The following is a 25,711-nucleotide window of genomic DNA, read 5'->3' on the forward strand; positions in this document are numbered from 1 at the left end:
CGGAGGGAAAGTGCCAATTAAAACCCAAGGGGGCGGGAAGTGGACTGCTCCAGTTATTTGCCAGAGTCTTCCAGCGGGATCCGGGCGGGCTCTGCCCTTAACCAAGATGGCCGTCCCGAGGCGCCAGCGCACTGTGGAATACGGCGGCGCTTCCGGTCCCGCTGCCCTCAGCGAAGATGGCGGCAGTGGAGAAGCGGCGGCCGGCCGTGGCTCCGGCGGCCAGTTTCCCCGACAGCGGCCGGCCGGCGGTGTCCCGGGCAGCGGCAGCGACCGAGAGTGAGGAGGACTTCCTGCGGCAGGTCGGCGTGACGGAGATGCTGCGCGCGGCTCTGCTGAAGGTGCTGGAGGCGCGGCCCGAGGAGCCGATCGCCTTCCTGGCGCACTACTTCGAGAACATGGGCCTGCGCTCGCCTGCAAACGGCGGCGCCGGGGAGCCCCCGGGCCAGCTCCTGTTGCAGCAGCAGCGCCTGGGCCGCGCGCTGTGGCACCTTCGCCTGGCTCACCACTCCCAGAGGTGCGGGGCGGGGCCGGGGCGGCGCCGCTGCGGACCTGCAGCCCCAGCTCGCTGCCCGCGGGCGTGCTGGGCACTGTGGTGCGCAAGCCTCCCGGCGGGGGGGTGGGGGTGGGAGTGGGGGGGCTGGCGCCTGTAGTTCTGGCCGTCTTCGTGTGTTGTGATGCCTTTCTGCAGGTGCTGAGTTCCCCCTTGAAGCCCACGCCGCTTTTAAAAATCACAAAGCTCAGAGAGGACTTCACCCAAATTCACGGAGCGAGACCTCCGAGCCAGGTCCTAACAAGCTAGGTTTTTTCCTAGATGTGTTGTTACTAGCGTCGTTGCATCCCCATCCGTTAGGCCAGAAAATGGATATTTACAGGGCTGGGCGGCGGAGTCACCCAAGACCCCTACCCTAGGAGGTAGCTCCCATGGGGCAGGAGTGGTGTCCAGAAAGAGGCCTGCTTTAGGCACAGGGAGAGGTGCTGCAGGCACGAAGCCGGCGGGTGCACTGGCCCGGAGGCTGTAGAGCTGCAGTGTGGGACCCACAGGCTGCTTAGCCTTCTGGTGGCTGAGGCCGGGTGGGGTGGAGGACATGGCCACCGCACCGGAGCACGGCCCCGCCCCCAACCGTTCTGAGCCCAAGGAAGGTGGTTGAGGACCATGGATTGAATGAATGGTCCACATCAGGGGGGTTGAGGAGAAGCTTTCTGACATGCACCGTCCACCAGACCAGGTCATGACTGGGTGTGGATGGCTAGGTCTTGGTTGAGACCCCTGGAGAGAGGCCCTAGAAGCAGAGCCTGAGGCAAGCATCTGTGTGTGGGTAATTTTATAAGGGAGTGCTTCCAGAAGAACCAAGGAAGGGAGCGGAAGCCAAGCAAGGGAGTGTTCCAGCCTGATCACCAGGGGGTCCCCGCACGTTTCAAGCACGTGCCCGCCTTTGGGCGGCCTCCCAAGAGAGTCATGGGTACAGGCCATAGGACAGCACAGAGAAGCTGGGGAGAGGTCTCAGGTGTGGGAAGGGGTGTGGAGGGTGGGCATCTGAGAAGAGCATGCGTGTGTCTGAAGGTCTGCAGGGGCTGGGGTGGGAAGGGAGTCCCAGGTAGCCCCTGGGGCCATCCACTGAGATGGGAGGTCATTGGTTTGGGGAAAGCGTGCAGTGTTGCTCCAGGACTCTAAGTCAGGCTCTGGGAGAAGCTTGCCGCTGGAGAGTAGACAGACAGGTAGGTCTGCAACTGGGACAGGAGGTCGTCAGCTGGGAGGGGTGTGAAGGCTTCAGGAGAACCAAGAAGAGCTCAGGACCCAACCCTGAGGAGCCCCAGCCTCAGAGAGCCCGCAAAAAAAGCATGATCAGGCCAACCAGACATGAAGGCGGGAACCAGCAGAGAATGGCATCCTGGGGCATCTTGCAGGGAGGAAAGGGGCCACCATGTACGGTGGTGCAGGTCAAGCACTGCGTGAAGCACTCACCTACAGGCAGCCACAAATGAGGATATTTATATAAATGGCTTTTTGCAGAGCTTTTTCCTAATTCACACGGAGGCACTTTGTGGACCGGGGGCAGTCCTGTGTCCGTCCGGTGGCCCGTAGTCGAGGGCTGCAAAGCGTCTGTTGGATTTAAGGCCAGGAGGGCCCTATTCCTTTCCCGTGGCGGCTGTGGCAAATTACCACAAACTTGGTGGCTTAAGACAACAGGTATCTGGGGCACCTGGCTGGCTCAGTAGGTAGAGCACACGACTCTTGATCTCAGAGTTGTAAGTTCGAGCCCCACGTTGGGTGTAAGAGATTACTTAAAAATAAAATCTTAAAAAAAGAGAAATACACACAGAAACTTATCTCTCACAGTTCTGGAGGCTGAGAGTCTGAGATCAAGGTGTCAGTGTCCCGGGGCCGTGCTCCCTCTGGGGCTCCAGGGGAGAGGGTCCTTCCTGCCTCCCCAGCTCGGGGGTCTCCAGGCGGCCCTCCTCCCTCCAGGGTAAGCCTCCCTCCTTCTGTGTCTCCCTGTCCTCGTTTCTCATCTGAGGACATTTGATGTAGGGCCACCTCATCTCATCTCCACATCCTGAACTAGTTCCCTCAGCAAAGACTGTATTTCCAAATAAGGCCAGTCACAGGTTCTGGATGGACGTGCAGTTTGGGGGGGACTCTGTTTACTGCAGTGCGGGGGCATGGGAGCCATTGGCTGGAGGCAGTTTGGAATGGCAGGGCCACCGAGGGTGCAGTGAACGAGGGCATGTCTGCCGCTGGCATCGGGGCTCACCTGGGCCCCCCAGAGATGGAGCCAGTGGCTAACTCAGAAGACAGTGCAGTCAGGAGCCCTGAACCTTGCCTGACGGGCCAAAGGCAGAAGCCAGGCCAGGCAAGTCCCCGGGCGGAAACCAGGGGCGCCCGCTGAAGCCGTGCAGCTTCGCCCTGATGCGGAGGGGCTGACTGGGCCAGGTTGGGGCTGTCATCCGCATGAAAGGTTTGGGGAGAAGTCATCCAAACTCCCCTTGTCCTACGTCTTCAAAATCAGAAGCGCTGGCCCCCCGGGATTGGTGACGGTGGCAGTGGTGTGCAGCCGGCCACCCCCCTGCCAGCCCCAAGTCCCCAAGAGCACAAAACAAGCTTTATGAGACCTGCTGAGGGCCGTGTGGCCACTGAGGGGCAGAGCCGGAGCCCGAGCTGGGTGTTGTGGCGCCCGGGGGCCTCTGAGCCACTGTACCGCCACAGAAAGAGCACCACCTCGCGCCCCCATGACCCGGGAAAACGCTCAGAAGGCACCACCAAGCTCGGTTCCTTACCTCACTCTGAGTGGGGCCATCCCAGGCCCTGCGGGGGGCCGAGTAGCACCTCTGGCCTCCACCCACCCGGTGGTAACAACCAGAAGTGTCCCCGGATCTCACCCCCATTGAGAACCTCTGGCCTAAAGCGAAACGTTTCCACGTCTCATTCTGGAGATACATGCACGTACACGTATCTTTAAAACAAACGCTCGCGCTCTTTAGCGTGACGTGGCCAGAGCCAGGTGGCCCCGCATGCGGTGTGGGTGAGGGGCTGACTTGAGGCCAGTGCCCTGGAGGCCGGGCGTCTCCTTCCTCAGCACCCTGCCTGGGACTGTGATCACCTCTTTGCGCGTCTCCCTGCCCCGCGAGGCGGACGGCATCCGGACAGCCCACTGGACCGCGGCCCTGGACGCGGCTCAGAGCGCAGGAGGCCCTCCCACGTGTGGGGCGCTGTTTTAAGTCCTTGGCATGAATTCCATCCCTCTATCCTGCAACACAGGCATTAGGACCCTCATGGTCCAGACCCGCGGGGTGGGGGGCTCAGGAGCTCGGTGAACAGGGGACCCAACCGGCTCCTGGGGTTTCTCGCGCCAGGCTGTCTCCATCTCTAGGGAGGAGCGAATTCGCTCAAGAGAATCGGTGGCTGGAAAAGATGAGTCTTGGGCCACGTCGGTGTCGGTCGAGACAAGCCGTGTCACGCGGCAGGGACAAACAGCCCTGACACGAAGGACTGCTTCTCACACCACGAGGCCGTGGCCGCGAGGGGCTGTGCTCACGGACTCTTGCTTGGTTTCCCCAAGTACGGCAGCGGGGAGCGGACCGTGGGGACACCACAGTCACTCCCAAAGCTGGCTCGAGAGAGGACTGCGCGTGGCTCCGCTCACCTGTTGGTGGTGGAGCCACATCCTGTGGCTCCTCTCACTTGAGGGGCGTGGCGGGCCTTCAGAGCGCCCGCATGTCAGATGGGGTGGCTGCCACGTGGGGAGGGCGCACGGTGGCTCTGGAGGCGCCACGGGCCTGGGCGCCAGGGTGCCGGCGTGTGAGCCTTCAGGGGACCCTGACGGCAGCCTCGCGAGAGACCCTGAGCCACTGCCGAGTCCCCGACCCGCAGAAACAGGCCATGAACGCTTGCTGCCATTTCAGGCCGCTGGGCTCAGGGCAATTTGTTACGCAGCGACACGTAGCTGCTGGGGCGCCAGTGACGGCCGAGTCTGTTCACAGCGGACCTCCCCCACGTTCTTTCCTCCTCCCGGTGGAAGGAGTTAATGTTTCGGGCTCCTGCAGGGGCCCCTGTGTGGCTCGGTCGGGTAAGTGGCCAACTCTTGATTTCGGCTCATTTCAGCTCAGGTCGTGATCTCACGTTTCGTGAGTTGGAGGCCCACGTCGGGTTCTGCGCTCACATCGCGGAGGCTGCTTCCAATTCTGTGTCCCTCTTTCTGCGCCTCCCCTACTTTCGTGCTTCCTCTCTCTCTCTCTCTCTCTTTTTCTCTCTCTCTCTCTCTCTCTCTCTCTCTCTCTCTCTCTCTCTCAAAAATAAGCAAATGTTTAAAAACAAAACCCAAGTCCTGCACAGGGCTGGTTTGAGGCATCGGCTCACGTGGGTGGCAGTCGTGGTAAAGGAGTGAGCACTAACGCCACCCCAGCGCTCCCCGGGGCAGTCTCACCGACCGCTGTCTCCAGCAATGGCGAGGGGCCAATGAGTGAGAAGAGAAAGGGGTTTGTAGCCCGACCGACGGAGAAGCGAGTCCCAGCTGGCAGAGAGACCCCCAAGGCTACACTTCTGCAGCCTCTGGGCCTCGGTTTCCTCCTCTGTCGTGGGGCTCCGATCCACAGAGCTCGCTGGGTCAGCACATCCGCCCACAAGCCCCACACCGGGCAGCAGTGATGACCGCAGTGGCGGTCACGTATTGACCAGCATGTACTGAGCACCGGCCGTGCGCCGGCCCAGCCTCCACTAAGCACCCGCTGCTTACGGGCCAGCATTTGCTGGGGTCCATTGCTCGCTGGCCCATAGAAAGGTGAGACGACATGCCCAGGTCACACGGGAGGTGAGTGGAGCCTCCGCGTACCTTCCCTCGCCTGGAGCGGAGCGGACAGAGGAGGAGTGTAAGCCTCACAGTCGCCCGGCCCCCTCCTCTCTGGGATCCTTGGCCTGACCGTGAGCCTGCACCGAGCCTCAATACCTATTGGTCACGGTGGAAATGCTAACGGGCCACCAGCCACGGTAGCGCTGGGCCACCGGCCAGGCCCTAGGCCGCCAGTCCAGTGAGGGAGTGAGACACGGGGCGAACCAGCCACCCAGGCTCACCCTGCAACCCGCACGTAGCCGCCGTGCTCCCCCATCAGCTCGTGAAGCCCCCCGCATGGCCAGGCCGTGCAGTGGAACCTGAGCCATGCCCACCTTGTGCCGACAGCTCACAGCAGGGTCAGCCCCCTCCTGTGCCGGCGCTTTTGTGCCCCAGTCGCTGTTGTAGCCATTCAGCTCTGCCTTTGCAGCGACCACAAGCAACATGTCAATGGATGCACGAGGCCCTGTGCCAATAAAGCTTTATTTACAAAATAGACGGCGGGGGGGGGGGGGGGAGGGCGGGGCTGGGGCAGACTTGACCCCCTGGTGTAGTTTGCCCACTTTTGGCCCATGGGACTGTGACAGAATGAAATAAGCTAATCCGTGTTAAACGCTGGGCTCAGCTTTTGGCCAAGAGTGACTACCCCGTAAGCGTAAATGTGATTGTCGGGCGGTCCCTGTGGGGCAGTGCCCGTTGGTTGACTTAGCAGACATTTCTAGAGCACCTGCCATACGCCAAGCAGTGCTCTAGGCACTAGGGTTCCTGGGCCGACATTCCGAAAGGACATCTTACACTAAGTCGGATGGTGGTAACTGCCATGGAGAAAAATAGAGAAGGCAGGGGAGGTCCCCACAGGAAAGGTGACATCTCAGTAAAAACTCAGGAGCTGGAGGGCCTGTGGGGGAAGGGCACTCCAGGCAAAGCACATAGTCTGTGCAAAGGCCCTGGGGCTCCCCCAGGCCTGGTTTGTTGGAGGAAGATAGGTGGGGACAGGGGAGGGGTCCCAGGGCTGTGCTGGACTCTGCTCAGCTGGCCCAACACGCCTATCCTCCCGCAGGACGGCCTTCAACAACAACGTCGGCGTGGCCTACGAGTGCCTGAGTGCCAGTGGGCGCAAGAAGAAGCCGGGGCTGGACGGGCGCACCTACAGCGAGCTGCTCAAGCGCATCTGCCGGGACGGGGAAGCCCCCGAGGAGGTCGTCGCGCCGCTGCTGCACAAGATCCAGTGCCGGGACCATGAGGCCGTGCCGCTGGACGTCTTCCGCGCCGGGATGCTCACCTGCTTCGTGCTACTGGAGTTCGTGGCGCGGGCCGGCGCCCTCTACCAGCTGCTGGAGGACCCCACGCTGGCTGTGGCCGACCGCCGCGTGGGCCAGGCCGTGCTGGACACCCTGGAGGGGGCCCTGCAGGCCAGCGACGGGGCTGCTGTGCCTGCCTGCTTCCTGGAGGCTGGCTCGCGCCTGGGCCCCGACAGCCTGGCGCTGGCCATGGACCGCGCCCTGGTGGCTCGGCGGCCCAGCTCCCCCATGACCCGGGAGGAGTTCCTGGAGAAGGCTGCCGCCCTCTTCATAGCCAAGGTCAAGCCGGTGGGCTGAGCGCCACACGCCTTCCCTGCCTCCTCCCCCTGGGCGGCTGGAGGACCACAAGGTAGTAGCCCCCTGCTCCCTGGTGGAGTGCAGGTCTCAGGCCGGAACTGGAGTGTCCCTGCATGCAGCGGGCAGTGCGGGGAGCCCTCCCCACGCCCGCCTTCCAAGCTGGAATCGTGCCCCAGCCCCTTCGGAGGGGAGGCCGAGGGCCTCAGGGAGCGGGCACCCCGTCCCCCCACCCCCACAAAGGCCCCTCTCCTCGGCAGTAATAAAGTCTGTGCTCGAGGCCGACCCGGTGTGTGTGCCCCCCTCCCTCCCCTCCATGTCCGCTGAAATGCTTCTCCGCTCCTGCCTCCGCTGCTCAGGAGGCGCCCTGGACTCACAACCCTGAGACCCGGGAGGCCCTGCTGTCCACAAGTGCCCCACCCAGCCAGTTCCTGGCCACGGGTTCCCCAGCTGTCGAAGGAAGAGTCCGGCTGGGCAGGTAATCGTGACGGTGATGATGGAAACGGCGGACACGTGGGAGCCCTGCAAGGTCTTATGTGCCTCCAAGGAAGGCAAATCACTACCCCGATTTTGGCAGATGGGGAAGTCGAGGCCCAGAGGAGTGAAGGGTCACCCTACCGGCAAGGGGCGTACTCCAGAACCCACACCCTCCACCACCTCTGCCACCTGCCGTCGGTCCACCCAGAACCCACACACACCTGCGAAGTCCGTCCTGTCACTGTTCACCAAGCACCCGCTGGGCACCCTTCTCCCCTCCAAGGGGATTGTTGCTCGCAAGAGGAACCCCTCTGGGAGCAGGAGGAAGGAGTCACATTCCCAGCCCAGAATGGTGGCCGGCCGGTGACCTCACTCTCGTGGCCTCAGCCTCCAACTCTGGTAAATGGGACCCAGGACTCGGCCCCTTTTCTGATTGAAGAAGACCCCGTGGGAACAGAGCTTAAACCATTTTTCAGGCTACCGATGGCAAGGACCACCTTGTCTCCCCATCCCTCCCCCCTGCACAGGCCAGGTGATCAGCGAACTGTGAGTTGTGGCCACTGACTATGTGTTTTGCAAAACTGACCACAGCAACATTTCTGTTCCCACACGCTTCCAGAACGTCCCCACCCCTCCCTCGAAAGACAGATCGAGAGGTGAAATCCGCATTCCCTTTCACTGAGTTCGGGTGGCTTTTGTAACACTACAGGATCTCCACGGCTAGGTCACAAAAGGTGGCAGGTCCCATGCCCCCCGCCCCGGGCTCACCGGTTCACTCAGCAGCCCCGAGTGGGGGACAGCAGGCGACTGGCAGCACCGACTGCGCAGATTCACGAGCGAGACAGATCACCGTGTTTGCCATGAAGCTTTAGGGTCATTTATCATGCAGCAATGGGCAACTGGAAGGTTAAGGAAAAGCAAGCCGCTGAATAAGTGTTGGCTGGAACGCTTCTACTCTGTCTTGCGCCCACACACAGGGATTGCTCCAGAAATTTGCAACCCAGCCGCCACGGGGCCGGGCAGCAGCAGGGACAAATCGTGGGTGAGGCCCCTGCCCACACTCGGCTCGTAGACAGGTGGGCCATCTGCATCAGGTGCATACCTGTCCCGGAGCCCGGGCAGGTGGGGGCCTCAACGGTCAGCTCTGCGGTCACTCCTTCATGACCTCAGAAGCTGAGGTGGGCACTGTGTACTGGGTCACCCCTCCCTGCTGCCCCGGCTCACCGCTGCCCCTCTGCAGGGGAGCCACGCTGCCCAGGAAGCTCCACTCCTTCTGGGGCAGGCATTGCTAGTGAGTGATGGCCAGAGGGTATAAAAGCCAGCCCCTTTGCCTCAGGTGGAGCTAATTTGGGGGCAGCTCATGTTCCAGAGCCCCCCAGAATAGAGGGAGGCTAAGTCCAGCCAGGACAATTGCCCTGCCCCATCCAGCCTCGCCCGCTGCCTCCCTGGGTCACCATCATGCGTGGTCTTAGGTCCGGAAGTCCCCATTCGTTACGACCCCGGCTTGATCTCTGCCAGCCACCAGAGTCCAGGGAAGCTGACACAACGTTCGCACCTGGCCTCAACCTCATAGCAGTGTGGACCATGGGACACTACAAACCTCCCCCTTCTGGAAACACCCCCTTGCCCACTCTCTAAATGCTCCTGCCCCGCCCCGTAGCGGCCTCCTCCTCTTATCTCAGCTTTGGGGGTCGGGGGACGTGGCCCCCCCAGCTCTGTCCAGGGCCTCTCCTCACACATCCTCCTCACTTAGAATCTCACCGGCCTGAGGCATCTATTGCCGCCCGGACGCCAGGGTTCTCAAAGTCATGGCTTGGACCCCTTGCCTTGCTCTGCTCCAGCCTTCGAGAACCAACCACGTACCTAGGACTTCTGGAGACATCCCAAGGACACCCTAGGCCTGCTGTATCTGGGACTGAGCCTCTAGCTGACCTCCCAAACCTGGGGCTCCCCTGGAGTTTGTGGCCTCTGTGGAAGCCACCTGTCCACCCGGGTCTGGGGGCGTGGCTGGATGCCTCCTCCCCCTCAGCTGGCCCTTTTCTGGAACAGCAGGTGACTCCTGGATGGCCAATGAGATGCAGCCCTGGGATTGTTTTTGACACAGTTGAGCTGGGAGGACCTGGCCTGAGTTCTGGAGCCATTACACCACCACAAGTCCTGTGAGCAAAGTCAGCACTCAAGAAAGCTGACCCAGGAGACTCCCCAGCTCCTGGTCTTGCCTCTGCCCCCTCACTCTGTCTCAGGCACACCAGTCTCTAGCTAGAGCAACTTGTCCCCACCTCGGGGCCTTTGTATGTGCTAGCCCGTCTCTGTAACACTGTTACTCCAGACCCACATCGCTCACTTCCTCCCTTCATTCTGGTCTCTGCTCAGATGCCACCTCCTGAGGGACACCTCCCCTGACCACTCTCCAAACCAACCCTCCAACCACTCCTGTTGCTAATGCCTCACCATACTGTATTTTTCTTCTTGGCCATTATTGCTACCAAAAATCGCTATTTATTTACCGATTTGTTTATGGCCTCTCTCCCTACCTCTCCACAGGTGGGTGGCTTTGCTAGTCCTGTTCTCTGTAGCCCCAGGGCCTAGATCTGTGCATGGAAGTCATGAATCAATCAATTTTCCAGCGGAAGAATCTGAAGCTTACAGAGCTAAGTGTATTCAATTCCCACGACTGTTGTTACAAATCACCGTGAATTCAGTGGCTTAAAGTTACACACACTGGTTCTCTGACAGCCCTGGGCTCACAGGTCCTAACTCCCAGGTGTAGGCAGGGCTGGCTCCCCCAGGGGCCCCCGGGGGCCCCATCTCCTCGGTTTTCCGGCTTCCAGAGGTGCCGTCCTTGGCCCATGGCCCCTCCTCATCCTCAGAGCCAGAAGCACGGGGTCTGCCCATCTGTCTGACTTTGGTCCTTTGGGAATGGGGTAGATTACACAGGGCCCAACCACCGTGATTACCCAAAATGATCTCCCATCTCAAGATTCTTCTTCTTTTTAATGTAAGCTTTATGCCCAACGGACTCCAACTCATGACCCTGAGATCAAGTTGCATGCTCCAGCCAGGTGCTCTCTTCCCATCTCAAGATTCTTAATCTCATCTGCAAAGTCCCTTTTGTCCTGTGAGGTGGTATAGTCACAGGCTCTGGGATTAATTAGGATGTGGACGGCTATGGGAGGTGAGGGGGGCATTATTCTCTCCCACGGTAAGTGACCGGCCCCATGGCACAACCAGGAAAAGGCAGGGCTGACCTCGAAGCCAGTTCTATTGCATCCAGAGCACACTGGCCTTGAGGCCTCTGTCTTAGGACTCCATTTCCCTCTACCCTTGAGGGGCCACATTCTCTCCTGTCCGTCCTTTTATTCCACTCCTGCAGTCCCTGCCTCCTGAGATCACGTCTTCCTTCTCAACCGGCGTGATTGCAGCAAAATGCCATTGTATACCTCTCCATAACATCTTCGACGCCCATGCTAAGAGTTTTCCAAATATCATCTCATGTAACTCATTTTACAGATAGAGAAACTGAGACCTGGCTTAGCATCCCAGGGCCATTTCCAAGGCCAGAGCGGAACTTAGGTTTGAATGCAGGGCGCTCCTGTGGCACGTGATGGGAGGCCCACATCAAACTGGCTTCATAAGAACGAAAGTAATTTATCAGCTTGCACCTCTGGAGCATTCAGAGGTCAGCATGGCTGCATCCGGGAGCACACACAGGGTCATCAGGATCCCCGAGTGCCACCTTTGTTCGTAGGGCTTGTGGTGATAAGACGGTCCCCTAACCTCAGGCCAGGTCCCCACTCAGTCACCCCAGCCCAGTGTTCTCAGAAAAAGTCCCAGAGCTGCATCTCATTAGATGGTTAGCCACATGCTGTTCCTGAAGCAACCAGTGCAGCCAGGGGCTTGGAACGCTCTGATTGGGTGACCCATCCCTGCAGCCAGGGTTTGGGGGGTCAGTCCAATTTGAACCTTACAGACTAAGAATGAGAAGCCCCTAAAGGAAAATGAAGGTGCTGTGGACACCCCAGATGACCAGCACTCCAGGATATTTCAGAGCCCAAGGAGCAGGCTTTCCTGGGGGATGAGGCCCCATGTGGCACCTGCTGGAGCGGCCATAAACTTGGTACCTCCCTTTACCTCTCCAAGGCCACCCCGCCCACCCAACACTTTGTGGGGCTGTGGGGATTACATAGGGAGATCCTGGGAAGCCTCTCTGGAAGAATCACGATTAGCTCTCACGACCATTTATCTGTAAGCTACCACACGCCAACGCCAACACTGCTGCTATAGGCAGAGAATGAGCGTCAGAGTGCACTTGGCACAGGGTACACAGTCCTTTTACAGCTGAGGGGCCCACTCCACGCGCCTCAAAGGAGGGCAGAGGTTCTGAGACTCGAAGCCCAGAGCCCCCTTTATGGATGAGACAGTCAAAGCCCCAGGCTTGGGTCAGCCATCTGAAGCTCAGCTCTGCCCGGGGTTCCTTCTCAGAGTACCCTGACTCTCTCCCCTGTGGAGATGTTGCTCACCTTGCCCCAGACAGGTTTACACCTGCCTGTCCTCAGCTGGGACACCTGGAGGAGGGCCGAGCCCAAGGTGTTGCAGCTATTGGCTGCCCCTGACACCTGCCAACAAGGCTACAGGCACATCCCAGGGGGGGACCACAGCAGGGGCCACTGGCCCAACGCCCACTCTCATGGGGAGCGGTCACCCTGAGGTTGTGCAGGATGTTGGCCTGGGCACCACGTCTGACTCTCATGCCCAAGTGTCCCAGCAAGGCTTGTGTGTCTAGGCCTCGGACCAGCCAGATCTGAGCTCAGCCACAGTCGGAAGGACAAGCTGGGGTGGAAGGTCAGTCTACGATTCGGGCACAAGCAGGGCTCAGCCGAGGGTGGGACTCAGGCGGGGGGTTCGACCAGGCTGGGTGCTGAATCAACACTGCCGAATGAAACCCGAAAGCGGAGGTGCACTGATCTCCCCAGCTTCCCTGGGGAGCAGTGTCTTGCCCATCTCTGGATTCCAGTTCGTCGGACCGAATTGAGCAGGGAGGTCACTCCTCACCTCTGCCTCGAGAAACTGAGGCACCGCCCAACGAGGACCGGGTCTGCGGACCCCAGACACTGCCTCACCCCACCCTCCCGCCTACCCACTGCCGGCCGGGCCGCCCTTTCCGCTCGCTCAGAACCGCCGGAGAAGGGAATCCGCCTCCGTCCTCCCTTCCCGGGCCAAAGGACCCCGCCCCGGCCCGCCCCCGGCCCCACCCCGTGCTGGGACGTCATAAAAAAGACCCCAAAAGCTCAGCGGCCCGTGCCGGGACGACGCAGCCCAACCCTGCCCGCCTCCTCGCGCACAGGCGTCCTGGATGCTAGTCCGAGAGGGGGGCGGCGGCGGCCTCCCGGGGGTCGAAAGCTCCAAGGCGCCTGCGCGCTCGGCCCCCTCCCTCCCTCCCTCCCTCCCCGCGGTTGCGCCTGCGCGCTCGGCGGGCCGGGGGCGGGGACTCCATTTCCCGGCGTGCCCCGCGGGCGGGCGCGCAGGTGCGGTCCGGGCCCGGCCGCCGCGCGCAGGCGCAGTCGAGGGGAGGGGGGGGGGGCCGGCGGCGGCGCGCAGGCGCAGCGTGGGGCGGGGCGCGCGGGTCAGGCCGAGGCGAGCGCCGGGCGGGCGGCGGTGCCAGAGCGAGTGGAGCGCTCAGGGGCCCCGAGCGGCGGCGGCGGCGGCGGCGGCGGTGGCGTAGAAGAGGAAGGCGGCGGCGGCGGCCCCAGCCCCGGCGCCTCCCCGGCCGGCGCGCGGCCCGGCCCGTCCCGTGCCTCCGCGGCGGCCCCACGGCCCAGCGCGCCCCCGACCCCGGGCCCCGCCGCCGCCGCCGCCGCCATGGCCCGGCCGCTGGTGCCCAGCTCGCAGAAGGCTCTGCTGCTCGAGCTCAAGGGGCTGCAGGAGGAGCCGGTGGAGGGCTTCCGGGTGACCCTGGTGGACGAGGGCGACCTGTACAACTGGGAGGTGGCCATCTTCGGGCCCCCCAACACCTACTACGAGGGCGGCTACTTCAAGGTGAGCCCGCGGCTCGCAGTCCCGGTTCCCACCCGACCTCTGTGCCCGCGGCGGTCCCCGTCTCCCTCGGTCTAGCTAGTGGTTCTCTCGGCCACCCCTTCCGTCCCTGGAAGCAGCTCCAGGCCCCCGCCTTCCCGGCCGGTCTGCCGGATCCCCGGAGAGAGGGCTCGGGGCGCTCCCTGTTTGTTTGGGTGTGGGGCTCGTGCTTACCTCAGCCTCTGGCGGACCCGGGCCCTCAGCTGCCTTCCCCGCCCCCTGCCCGGAGGAGACAAAGAGCCTCCCCAGACCTAGCAAGCTCTATTGTTGGGGAGCACGGGGCTGGGGAAGGGAGGGAGGGAGGCCAGACTGGGGGGGCTGCTCCGCCACTTGTTTGGGTTCCAACAAAGGCTCAGATGGGGCCTTGCCAGCTGGGGCCTGCTTGGAAAGCAGCCACTCTTCCCGATAGCAGCCGGCCAGGCCCACTTGGCTTCCTCTAGAGCTTTATGTAAGTTGTTCTCTAGGGAACGTTGAGGCAAGACTGTGGCATCACTGCCACTCTCCACTTTGTCCCTGGGAGCCACACCTCAGAGAGCAACCCCACGGACCCAGGACCCGGGACCCTGGCCTCAAACCTGGGGCCCCTCTCTTGCCGCAACTTGCTTTTCTCGGGTTTCGCCGAGCAGGTGTCCTTTTGGGGCTCAAATCTCACGTCTGGGTCGTTTTCTCTGTCCCCTGTGATAGTTTCATCCCGGGCAGTTCTTTTCTGGGAGCAGGGAGGGGGTGCTGGCCCTGGCACTGGCTGTGTTTCGCGCTAGTGGGACAGAAGATCTGAGCCAGAACCCAGGCAGCTTTCTTGATCTCACCATTTGAGCCCCCACGTGGCCTTGGAGGGACCCTTGTCAGATTGTAGGGCTTTGCTCTTTGAGCCAGAGGGATGGGGCCAGGGGTCTGCCTGCATGAGAGGTGGGGAAAGGGCCCTCAGCCTGGGAACACCCTCCCCCAGCCCTGCCAGGTTGGAGGGGGGGTGGCGGGCAGAAACCACAGCTAGGCCAGGCTGTGGGGGAGGGGCGGGTGATACTCCCAGGACAGATGTCTGCGTTTGCACTTTTGGCTCCTGTTTTAGCTGAGCCTGCTCAGTGGCTGTGAGGGAGCAGCCTGGTCTGCTGGGGGTGAGTCCTGAGTTGAGATTCCCCTGGTGTTGGGGTGGGATGGGGGGAGGACTGTGGACCACTCCCGCCTGAGTTGTGCATCAGCAATCCGGCCTCTTGCACGCGGGGACTGGATTTGGGGTTGATCACCTAATGGTCCAACTAGATCCCTCCCCCAGCCTCCTTTGTGTGCTTCAGGCTGGAGGGGTGGGAGCTCCATTCAGAGCCGGAGGTGGAGTCCCACCCTGAGGCAACAGCGAGACTAAGAGACTAAGTGAGCTCACAGATCTGGAAGGAAAGGATGTGGGCTTCTGACTCTTGCTCACTAACTGGTTGCAGGGGATCCTCCACACTAGGGTTGGGGGAATTGTCTCGTCTTTCTGGAGAAGAATGGACTGGGGGTGGGGCCCTGCCAGATTCGAACACATCTGCCATAGGTTGTGTTGTGTTGTGTCCTCAGAGAAGCCGGCGGGGGACCCGGGGTGGTTTTGGCACCCACCCTGATCCTCCTGTCGAGGCGTGACTGGGTGGGGAGACCCTCTGCAGCAGGTGTGGAACAGCCAGACTGGGAAGTGCCTGGCGGCCACCGCCGCTTCCCAGCCACTTCCTGCGGCGCCTTCCTTGTCCTTCATGGGCCATGGTGAGCATTTGGGCAACGCAGTGTACTCAAGGGGGTGCCAGAGAGACGCGGTTCAACAACCTCCTCCCAGCTTGCTTGCTGTGTGTCCTTGGGCAAGGTACTTTCCTTCTCTGAGCCTCAGTTTGCTCAGTAGTGAAGGCATCTCTGGGGACGCTTGAGACAAGATGAGGTGGGACTTGCTGGGTGTTTGAGAACAGCTGTCCTCGGGGCCATCGCTTAGAAACCTGTAGGGCAGGTTCTGAGCTCCAGGTTTGCTCTGCAGTCACCAGTAAGTTACCTGCCTCCCAGGCCTCAGCACAATCACCCAGGAACAGAGGGACTTCTAAATGCCCCTGTGCCCCTGCCCAGGAGGGTGACTCTCCAGAGATGGGCCTGGGAAGCTCCAGCAGAGGAGCCCAGCTTTGGCTCCCAGCACACTGGCTCGCCCGGGAGAGCCTGGAGCACCACCAGGACCCTAGGCCAGACATCCCCATGTCTGGGACTGGGGCTCAAGCCGCAAACGAAGCTCCTTCACCTGCTGAGGCCTCGGCAGGCAGCCCTCCCCAGTCTGCCCCAGGACCTTCCTGTCTGCCTTCCTGGCCCCCCAGGATGGATGCTTGTGGGCAGAGAGCCCATCCGTCCAGCGCTGACTCATCTCCTCCCACAGAGCCCAGCCCACAGAGGTGTCGGGAATGATTGCCGAGTGAACACACATCTATTTTTAACCTTCCCCACAGCCTGGAAACTGAGGCCTAGGAGTCGCCGCCATGCTGGGGGTGCACAGCTCCCTGGGGCCTGGCTCCTGGCCCCTCCCACGGGCCTGGGCCAAGAATGGCCTTGGAGTTGGCCTTCAGCAGCAGGAGGGGGGCCAGGGTCTGCTCAGGCCACCCCAAAGAGTCCGGGGGGGGGGGTCTGTGAGGGGTGACCAGCAGGGTCCAGGCAGTCCTCCTGCAACAGGGGGGTCTGTCCTGGCCAGTGTCCTTGTTTGTGTGTTCGTGGGCACAGTCCCTGAGCAGTGGCCAGCACTGGCTGAGCTTTTCTGCTCTCTGCCCCTCCCCAGGCACGCCTCAAGTTCCCTATCGACTACCCCTACTCCCCGCCAGCCTTCCGGTTCCTGACCAAGATGTGGCATCCCAACATCTACGAGGTGAGCCCACCGGGCAGGCCCCTCCCGGCTCCCCTGTAGTGGGGAGGGCACTGCGCTGCCTGGTGGCAGTGCTGTGGGCGCTGACCCCTCTCTCCTGTCCTCACACAGACGGGGGATGTGTGCATCTCCATTCTCCACCCCCCAGTTGATGATCCCCAGAGTGGGGAGCTGCCCTCAGAGCGCTGGAACCCTACGCAGAACGTCAGGTGAGGCTGGGCCAGACCCTGCGGGAGGGACTGGTCAGCACGTGGACCCCTGGCCCCCACAGCATTCCTAACCTTGCTGCTTCGGGGCCTCTTCAGGGCCATGACTTGCCAGAGTACCGTGGCATCTGTCCAAACTGGCCTCCCACCAGGATACTGGGGGCCCCAAAGACCCCAGGACCAATTCTGCTAGCCTCTCATTTCTTGGTGCCCCCTGCCCCATCCACCATGAGGAACAGCCTCTGGGAGTCTCGGGTCTGTGTCTTCCCTCCCATGGCCCCTCTGCCTGCCCCTGGGATCTCCCCTCCGTCTCAGGGCTGAGCTGCTCATCCTGAGTGGGCTAGCCTCCCTGCCTCGCAGCCTGCACGTCTTTAGTCCAGCCCGAACTATTGTAGAAGTTGGTGGCACAGAGGGACCTGTTTGCCCGCAGGATGCCTCGGGGATAGGGACATGTGGGACAAAGGTGGTCCTGGCTTCAGCTGCTCCCACGTCATGTCGTCCTGGGAGCTGGGCGGGCAGGTGGATGGACGGGGGGGGGGGGGGGGGGGGGGGTCGGACCCTGCTGTTCTTGGGGCCTGAGACAAAAAGGGACGACGAGAAGTCCAGTCAGATGTCATCTGCAGGGTTGGGAGGCTGTGAGGGTCCCCAGGCAGGTGCTGGCTTCAGTGTGTCCGGAAGCTCCCCAGTGACGCTTGGGCCTGGGCGTAGCCTGAGAGCCCAGCTCCTAGGTGGGTGGCGTGGGCCAAAAACGCCCTGCACCTGTTGACTCCCTACTTCCCCCCCAGGACCATCCTGCTGAGCGTCATCTCCCTCCTCAACGAACCTAACACCTTCTCGCCGGCGAACGTGGATGCCTCTGTGATGTACAGGAAGTGGAAAGAGAGCAAAGGCAAGGACCGGGAGTACACGGACATCATCAGGTGAGGAGGGCTTCTGTGCAGGCCCACACACCTCCAGCTTGCTCATGGCCAGCAGTCCCAGTAGGGACTTGCAGCCCTGGGGAGGAGCCAGCCAGCCTGAAGCCTACACCTTGGTTCTTCTGCTGGTCTCCTTGCCCTCAACCTTGCCCCCCTTTTTTTTTTTTTAAAGAAAATGGGTGTCCTCTTTCTCTGTCGCACGGTGAGGTGCCCCAGTGTGTGTCGCAGATGTGTAGCTTAATGCCTGTGAGATGTGTAACACGGTGTGTGCGTTCAGAGCACCTGTGGTGCACGTGTGTCGTGCACAGACCTGGTGGCACATACATACAGAAGCCCCTGAGTGGTGACCGCCAGGCTTTAACAAGGGTTCGCCGCGGTTTCTTTGCTTTGTAACTAAAATAGCAGAGACTCTCCCGGTCTTCCGTCATGCCCCCGCCCCTCTCTCCTCCCTCCTGGGGAGCCTCTCCCCTCCCTCCTGGGGAGCCTCTCGCAAGCATTGCGGGGCCTCCTGTCTGCATTTTGGCCCCTGACGCCTATCTATAAACGCTCCGGGACCACGGTCCTTCAGGTACCTGCTCCTGACATCAACTCTGTTTTCCTACTTTCTTTTGGGGGGGAACATACGTTTTGTGTACTACTGAGGCCTGGTTTATGTCACGTTGTATCTTTTCTGCTCAGTGGTTTCTTGCTGTGAACATCATTGACATTTGTAATTTTGAAGCTTGGAATCATTTCCTAAAGGCAGAAAATGATCATGATACTAGCGCATTTAGAAAATTGCTATCTTTTCTAGAAAATAAGTTTTGTCTGGTTAGGAAAGCGATGCATCACTTGGGGATTGGCCAGGACTAATCCTCCACCTGGCGGGTGGTCATTTCCAGTGCTCTCCCCTTCTGAATAAACAGGTGAGCACCCTTGGAAAGGGAACTTTGCACAGGATGGACACTCAGCGGGCAGGTGCGGGACCAGGGTGGGAACCTGGTCTAAGGCCCTGGGTGTACACGCTGTCCACTTAGGGCCTAGAGCTGCTTGTGCTTGACCCCCTTTTCTCTCTCCCTGGATTTGTGTGAGCTGCTCTGTGTCTGTTGTCCATTGTTACTTTTTAATGCGGGTTTATTGACTCATTTCAGGACAGACTTAACCCTTTGTTAGGTTTTTCCTAGATACCCTTTCAGTTTGTCATTTTTTAAGTTTTATTTAGGTAATCTCTACTCCCAACGTGGGGCTCGAACTCATGACCCCAAGATCAAACATGCTTTTCCGACCCTGCCAGTCAGGCACCACACCCCCCCATCATTTACCTTTTAATTAAAGAAAATGGGTAAGTCACATGCACACCTACATTAGGACCCAGCCACTTGAGGTCTGAGTATTTACCCAAGAGAAACGGGGCGCTTGTCCACACCGGTACGCACACGAATGTTCAGAACAGTCTCGATTTGCCAAAGCTGTCAACGGCCCAGGCGTACAGCCGCAGGCAAGGAGGGAGCAGGCCGGGGCCTGTCCACGTAGCCTCAGAAAGCACGTTGGTGTCTGTCAGAGAGGCAGAATGTAAAAGACACAGCAGAACCTCCGGGGGTGAGGGGTATGTTTGCGACCTCGCTTGTGGGGCAGCGTCTCAGGACATATGTGGGTCAAAACTCACCGCCATGCACTTTAAGTTGCCACAGTTCACACAGACGAAGCCCCAGAAACAACTGTGTGCTGAGAAGGCAACGTGTTTGTGATAGAGAAACACACACATCCTGAGAGAAACGAAAAGGAAGCCCCGTAACACTAACACCTGACAGTTTCTGTGTAGCCTTCCAGACACCCACGTCCACCACCACCCTGCCCTGGCAGCCGCTGATATGCGTGCTAGAAACGTGGAGAACCGCGCCGTGCACGCGCACGGGCCTCACACGCTGTTCCGCATCGTGTGCCAGAGCTCTTTGCCGCCTCGTGCTTCACGCTGGAGAGACGCGGGTGTCAGGGGTCTACAGCCCGTAGCTGCAGGCCGTTTCTGTTGGTTTTGGTTCTCTTTCCTCTGAGTAAAATTGTGCCGGTTTTCTTCCGTAGACCTGGCCCGTTTTTTGCTGCTTCCGTGGTATTTTACGTGAGCAGAATTTTCTGAACGATTTCTGCGGTGTTGCACGTGTGACCTGAGTGCATCAGAGCCCCCCCAAGCCACACACGCGGCCCCAGGGTGACCCATGCGCATGTAGGGCAGCCCTTCCCCCGTTTGTTTGTCCCCCGTTGTCGTCCCAGGATAGCTGTCCCCCGATGCCGGGCGGGGTCACAGCCTTGGGTCTGTGGAAGTGAGGAGGCGCTGAGCGGGGTGTCTGCCACGAGTGATGCCGGGTGCTCTGCAGGCCTCCCGGTGCTGCTGCGCGGGACCCTCGTGGGGTCTCGGGGCGAGGGCGCTCGGCTCGGCTCCGTGGCGGGGGGTCCTGCCCACATGGCCTGTTCTTCGCCCCAGTTTTTCCCAGCACCTCCCACGTGGTGCCAAAATTAAAACCAGACTGTTTTTATCCCTGAAGACTCCCCGTGGGCTGGCTCACATGCGCCCACGTGAGCAAGGCTGTGACGGGCGCTTCTGCCCGCCTGTCCCCCCGCCCCCGCCAAGTGTGTTCCCCGCACAACGGGGGCAGAGCCGGCTGACTTGGAGGGCCCCCCCCCCCAGTGGGGTGATGCTGCAGGGTGTCCGTCTGGGGTGTCATCTGTGCTGGGACGTGGGCTCTCGGTGTCCACCCTGCCACAGCTCATGGGGGTGCCACGCCGAGTCCCCAGGAGAGCTGTCTGCTCTGTCCTGGGCGTGACCCATGGCGTCTGTCACCTCCTGGGCCCGCGTTCCCTTGTCCCCATTTCCCCCTGGCGTTGGCCCTCTTCATCCGCTCCGCCCCTGTCCAGCCGGCACAGGCAGCTGGAGATCTGGTCCAGCCCCGGTCCCGTCGCCCCTGGTGGCTGATGTCTGCCGGCTTGAACCGCAGTAGTGGCTTCACCCTCCCACGGGGTGCCGCCGGTCTCCATGATTCCTCTCTGGTGGCTCAAGGGGCCCTCCCCTGTGGCGTCTGTGCTCCTGCCTGCAGGGCCCCGAGGAGACAGAGCGGTGACCTGTGGGCCCGTGTCTCCCGCAGGAAGCAGGTCCTGGGGACCAAGGTGGACGCAGAGCGGGACGGCGTGAAGGTGCCCACCACGCTGGCTGAGTACTGTGTGAAGACCAAGGCGCCAGCGCCCGACGAGGGCTCAGACCTCTTCTACGACGACTACTACGAGGACGGCGAGCCCGAGGCTGAGGCCGACAGCTGCTTTGGGGACGACGAGGACGACTCCGGCAACGAGGAGTCCTGACAGGGCGACCCCAAGAATAAACGTACAGATTTTACCTCAGCAGCCCCGGACTGTGTGGCGAGACTGCCCCATGGGAGGGGTGCTGCCCGGCCCCCTGGGTGGTCTCCTCCCGGGCGTCGCCCTCCCTTCCCGCGCGTGTGTCCCGGGTCCCTTGCAGCCCGCCAGGTGGGGCGGGCCTGGGCGGCGGTGGCCTGAGGGACGCAGACCCGCCCGTGTGCGTGTTCAGCTCCTGCTGGCTGAGCCAGAGACTTGGGCCTGCGGCTCGCGCTGACGGATTCACTTGTGGTCACCTCTTCTCTCTGCTTTGGTTTGTTTGGAATCTAAATAAAACGACTTTATGAGAAGCTACAGAACCAACTGTCCTTGGCCTTCCCGAAGGACCGCAGAGAGCGGTGGGCCACCAGGTGCCCCTTCGGGCCAGGTCACGGCCCCAGATTCTTGGGGCCAGCTGGTCTGCTGGCGGGGCCGGCCATCAGGCCCCAGGCGGCCCCTCTGTGGCCGCAGCACCCCCAAGGAGTCCTGTGTGCTGGTGTCACCCAGGCCCGGTGGCTTCATTTCAGTGTAACTGTTAAGTCCAGAGTGGCCTGGGCTCAGGGTCAGATGGCATCAGGACTGAGGTCCCCCCTTGGGTCAGACGAGCACACGCCCAGCCTGACCAGTCACTGCGCCTGGGGCTCAGACAACCCCACACAGGTGGGGGACGGGCCAGAGGGGCAGGTACATCCAGGGTGCACACAGATCCCCACGGCGGCCTGCACACGCCTTTCCCGGTTTGCCCTCGCGGTCTGGTGGTGTTTTAACCTGAATGATGTTTCTCCATTAAAACGTGGAAGGTTTCACTCTTCATCTCTGGCTTTTCTTAAACCCGGAGGGAAGTGCAGGGTGGGGAGGGGCCCCTCTGGACTCAAGCGGTGTTCTCGGCGGGACTGTGGCGGCCACACCTGTTCCCGCTCCTCCTGCACCTAGTTTGGGCCTCTGAGCTCTGTGGTGTATCACCAGCGACCCAGCCTCCGGAGTGGGAGCCTGGGCGTGTGACCCTCGCCCGTGTGCTGAGCAGGTACAGGCAGGGCCAGGCCAGTGGCTCATGTTTATAACCTCCACAGGGCGCCGAGGCCAGGCTGGGCACTCCCTTCACCTCAGCCTAGAGGCATTTCCGGGGGGCGGTGTGGGGGGCTGGCAGCCTGCACGAGAAGACCTTGGTGGGTGGAGGTCTGGAAGCGGACGGCACGGTGGGGTGGCCCGTCCCCGCCCCACCCCGTCCGGGTGTCCTCACGGCACGGCGGCACGGGCTCCGGCGGGAGGACCCCGGGAGCAAGGCCGCTTCACCACTCGGGGGTCACACGCACCACTTCTGCACAGGGCTGGACACGGGCGTGCACCCACCCAGACCCGAGGGGAGGGGCGCGGACCCCACGTCTCCATGGGAATCGTGTTCCCTTCAGGCCGTCCCCCACACAACTGCCAAGGAAGCTTCTGCACAGAGATCTGACTGATACCTGAGGCCTTGGGGTTCACATCCCATAACCTATCTGCAAAACAGAGATCATAATTAGGGTTGCCCGGGGGCGCCTGGTGGCTCAGACATCCCGACTTCAGCCCTGGCCACGATCTCACGGTTCATGAATTTGAGCCCCACGTTGGGCTCTGTGCTGACAGCTCAGAGCCTGCTGAGAATTCTCTCTCACGCTCTCTGCCGCTCTCTCACTGTCTCTTTCTGAAAAATAAACCTTAAAATAATTAGGGTTGCCCAGTTAAATATAAATTTCAGATAAATCATTCTTACTGTATATATGTGTATATATAATATGGTGGGTATATATCCTGTGCAGTGTTTGGGACATGTTTAGAAAGTATTTGTTGTTTATCTGAAATTCCAAGAACTCTCTATTTTTATTTATTTTTATTTTATTATTTTATTTTTTTTTTTATTTTTTTTTCAACGTTTATTTATTTTTGGGACAGAGAGAGACAGAGCATGAACGGGGGAGGGGCAGAGAGAGAGGGAGACACAGAATCGGAAGCAGGCTCCAGGCTCCGAGCCATCAGCCCAGAGCCTGACGCGGGGCTCGAACTCACGGACCGTGAGATCGTGACCTGGCTGAAGTCGGACGCTTAACCGACTGCGCCACCCAGGCGCCCCAAGAACTCTCTATTTTTTAGTTATTCAATTTGACCGTCCGGATACTAATGGAGCCTACTTCCTGGGGGTGGTTATGGCTAAACTAGACAGGACATGTGAACACATGCTATAAATACTGATTTTTCTTGAACTCATCCCTGGCCTGACACACCCGACTGGGTGAGGACAGGATGCCACCAAATGGGCGGTAATGGTTTCCAGAGTCTCTGCACCTGGGTGAATTCATCTGCCTGTTGTGATCAGTTGTTTTGGCCACCTCTCCTTTATAATGACCCCTTCGGTAGCAGGACAAAATGCCCAACTCAAACTGACTTAAACAGAAAGGAATTTAATTGGCTTCTGTGAGTGACAAGGCCAGGGATTTCAGGCATAGCCTGATCAAGGCACTGGTTCTGTGCAGTCTCTCCCCAGACCTGTGGTCACCAGAATAACAGCTCCAGAGATGTCCGTGCCCTGATCCCGCAACCTGAGAGCCAGAGAGCTCTCTGAGAGCCAGAGCACGCAGGGGTGCAGGTCTCCCCTGGAGCCTTCACGGGAGCCAGCACTGCCCACACCCGGACGTTAGCCCCGTGAGGCCCGTTTCCTACTTCTGGCCCCATAGCTGTTAAAGAATAAGCTTGTGTGGCTTCAGGCCCTGGATGTGTGGTAATCCGTTAATCCGCTAGAGCTGCAAGAAGAAACCGTCACTTGCCAGGCTCAGCTTCCACTGAGTGGCCCTCGTTCTCAGGTGTGCTCCTGTCACCTTGGGCCCACCCAGGCTGACAGGCTAATCACGGCAAGTCCAGAGGGTGAGAGCTGCTTTGGAGAATCCCCACGGAAGAGGTTCCAGACCATGGTCTTCATTGAGCTGACTTCCTGAGCACCACGGGAGCCCGTAGCCCCTCTGCTGGCCTTGGGGGCCTGTGTGCAGGTGAGTGGGAGCCAGAGCAAGATGGGGACGGCCCCTGACTGTCAACTTGAACCTCTCAGGAAACAGGGACTTGGGGCCACTGCTAGGCTAGTAACATCAGGTGTCTGGGGCCTCGGAGCTGAGGTAGCAACGTCACAGGAGGGGGTGGGGCCCCTGCCCCTAACCTGGCTCTCTCCCCAGGGGCAACACCCTTGAGATTCACATCACCACAGGGTCTGCCCCCCACTCCTCGCCCATACTGGTCTCGCTGCAGAAAGCTAGAGCCCGCCTGTGCAGAGCTAGGGGGCAGTCCTCATGCGCTCAGGACTGTGCCTCCCACCTAGCCACAGGGGCAGAGCTGACCCACGAGGGTGGCAAAGTCCACACCAGAGGAACCTGGGGCCTGCATGCCATGGTGAAGCCCCCAGATAAACCCACCCTGGAGCCAGCACCAAAGACCCCAGACTACACTGGTTCGGGTAACCAAAAGGCCCCTGTTGCCTCCTGTAATGCAGAGTCTGGGAAGACACAAGCGTCAGGCACAGCTGGATCCCAGTGCTCACAAGAGGTCCTCACGAACCTGCCGCCTCTCAGCCGTGGGATCATGAAGGCTTTCTCTCCCGGCGGCAAGGATGGCTGCCCCTCGGGTCCCATGGAAAGCGCTTGTTTCTAGTGCCGCTGGACCCAGCCTAGGTTTCATGCTGGCCTCTGGACAAATCACTGGTTGAGGCAGAGCCCACGCACGGGGCAAGGCCGGAGCCTCTGACGAGGGGAACCCAGCCAGGGGCTTGGCGTTTTGGGACACACGCCTTCTGGAGTTCGGGGCAGCGGTGGGAACAGGGGAAGACTGGCCAGACAGGAGCCAGGAGGGGGCTGCAGGCTGCGGGGCGTCCCCAGGACACAAGAGCAGCCTTATGCGCAGCATCAGGGCCACGGCCCAGCACCCAGAGTACAACTGGCCTCCAGTATGGAGAACACCTTCAAGATGTTCAAGGTGCTGGGGGCAGGTTGGAGGGGTAACAGCTTGCATCCCAGGACCCCCTCCCCCAGCTTTCCCATCCTCCACTGCTCTCCTCCCCCCATCCCCACTCACCTACCCCTTCCTGTCACCTGTAGCAGGACCAGAGGCTCCTGGCCTTGCCCCAGTGTCCACAGGAGCCCAGTGCAACATAGCAGGCTGGGTGCTGACCCTCCGGGGTGGGCCCCCACCAGGGCGCTTCGGGGCCGGGCCTGCAAATGCTGAACATCCAGAGTGTGTAATTCAGTGGGTGTTCGTACATTCAGCGGGTTGTGTGACCAGCACCTCTGGAACATTCCATCTCCCCGGAAAGCAACTCTGTCCCCACACAGTCACGCCCCACCGCCCAGCCCCTCCCCCACGAACCCCCTTCCGTCCGTGGATGAACCTGTTCTGGACGTTTCACACACATGGACTCACACCCCCGTGTGGCACCTCGCGTCTGGTTCCCTCCCTGAGCGTCGTGTGTTCAGGGTCTGTCCGTGGGGCAGCGGGGGTGGGCGCCTGGCTCCTGCTCGCACCTGAGGGGCATGAACCTTTCGCAGTGGACGTCCACCTTTTGTGTGTGTCCATCCACCTGCCGATGGACATTGGGGCTGTTTCATTGGCTGCTGTGAACTGCCTTGAAGCACTTGTCTGCCCACACGCGCCCATTAGGACCGAGGTCCCCACTGGTTTTGCAGGAAGCTATGGTTTTTATTGTTCTTCAACAGACATCCTCAGGTGAGACTGCATTTAGAGGTGTGCTCCCAGGCACCAAGCAGCCTCCTCTTCCTTCGCGCCGAGGCCTCGAGCCTCGTCAGGGGTCTGGCATGGCTCCATCTGGCTGCAGATTAGGGGAGGCCTGCCTGCTGCTGTCCCGGGAGAAGGCTTATCTCCCCGCCTGGCT

At 60.8% G+C, this 25,711-nt stretch overlaps 2 protein-coding genes across 3 annotated transcripts; both read left to right on the top strand.

The window, feature by feature from the left end:
• Nucleotides 1-138: 138 nt before the first annotated feature.
• On the top strand, nt 139-7,204 carry TPGS1 (tubulin polyglutamylase complex subunit 1). Its single transcript, XM_023242431.2, has 2 exons — nt 139-514; nt 6,385-7,204. The coding sequence occupies exons 1-2, from the start codon at nt 177-179 to the stop codon at nt 6,920-6,922; spliced, it is 876 nt and encodes a 291-aa protein (XP_023098199.1). The 5' UTR covers nt 139-176; the 3' UTR covers nt 6,923-7,204.
• A 6,001-nt stretch (nt 7,205-13,205) lies between these two features.
• CDC34 (cell division cycle 34, ubiqiutin conjugating enzyme) lies at nt 13,206-21,619 on the top strand. Of its 2 annotated transcripts, none has more exons than XM_023242434.2 (5): nt 13,206-13,432; nt 16,239-16,325; nt 16,434-16,531; nt 17,314-17,448; nt 20,514-21,619. In XM_023242434.2, exons 1-5 carry the CDS (start codon nt 13,256-13,258, stop codon nt 20,773-20,775), a joined length of 759 nt encoding a protein of 252 aa, XP_023098202.1. In that variant the 5' UTR covers nt 13,206-13,255; the 3' UTR covers nt 20,776-21,619. The 2 variants fall into 2 exon arrangements, with proteins under 2 accessions (XP_023098202.1, XP_023098204.1); XM_023242436.2 differs by having other exon boundaries at nt 13,244-13,432; nt 20,562-21,619.
• Nucleotides 21,620-25,711: the final 4,092 nt, after the last annotated feature.

This window comes from Felis catus, chromosome A2, assembly GCF_018350175.1.
Source record: "Felis catus isolate Fca126 chromosome A2, F.catus_Fca126_mat1.0, whole genome shotgun sequence".
Classification (NCBI taxonomy): Eukaryota; Metazoa; Chordata; class Mammalia; order Carnivora; family Felidae; genus Felis; species Felis catus.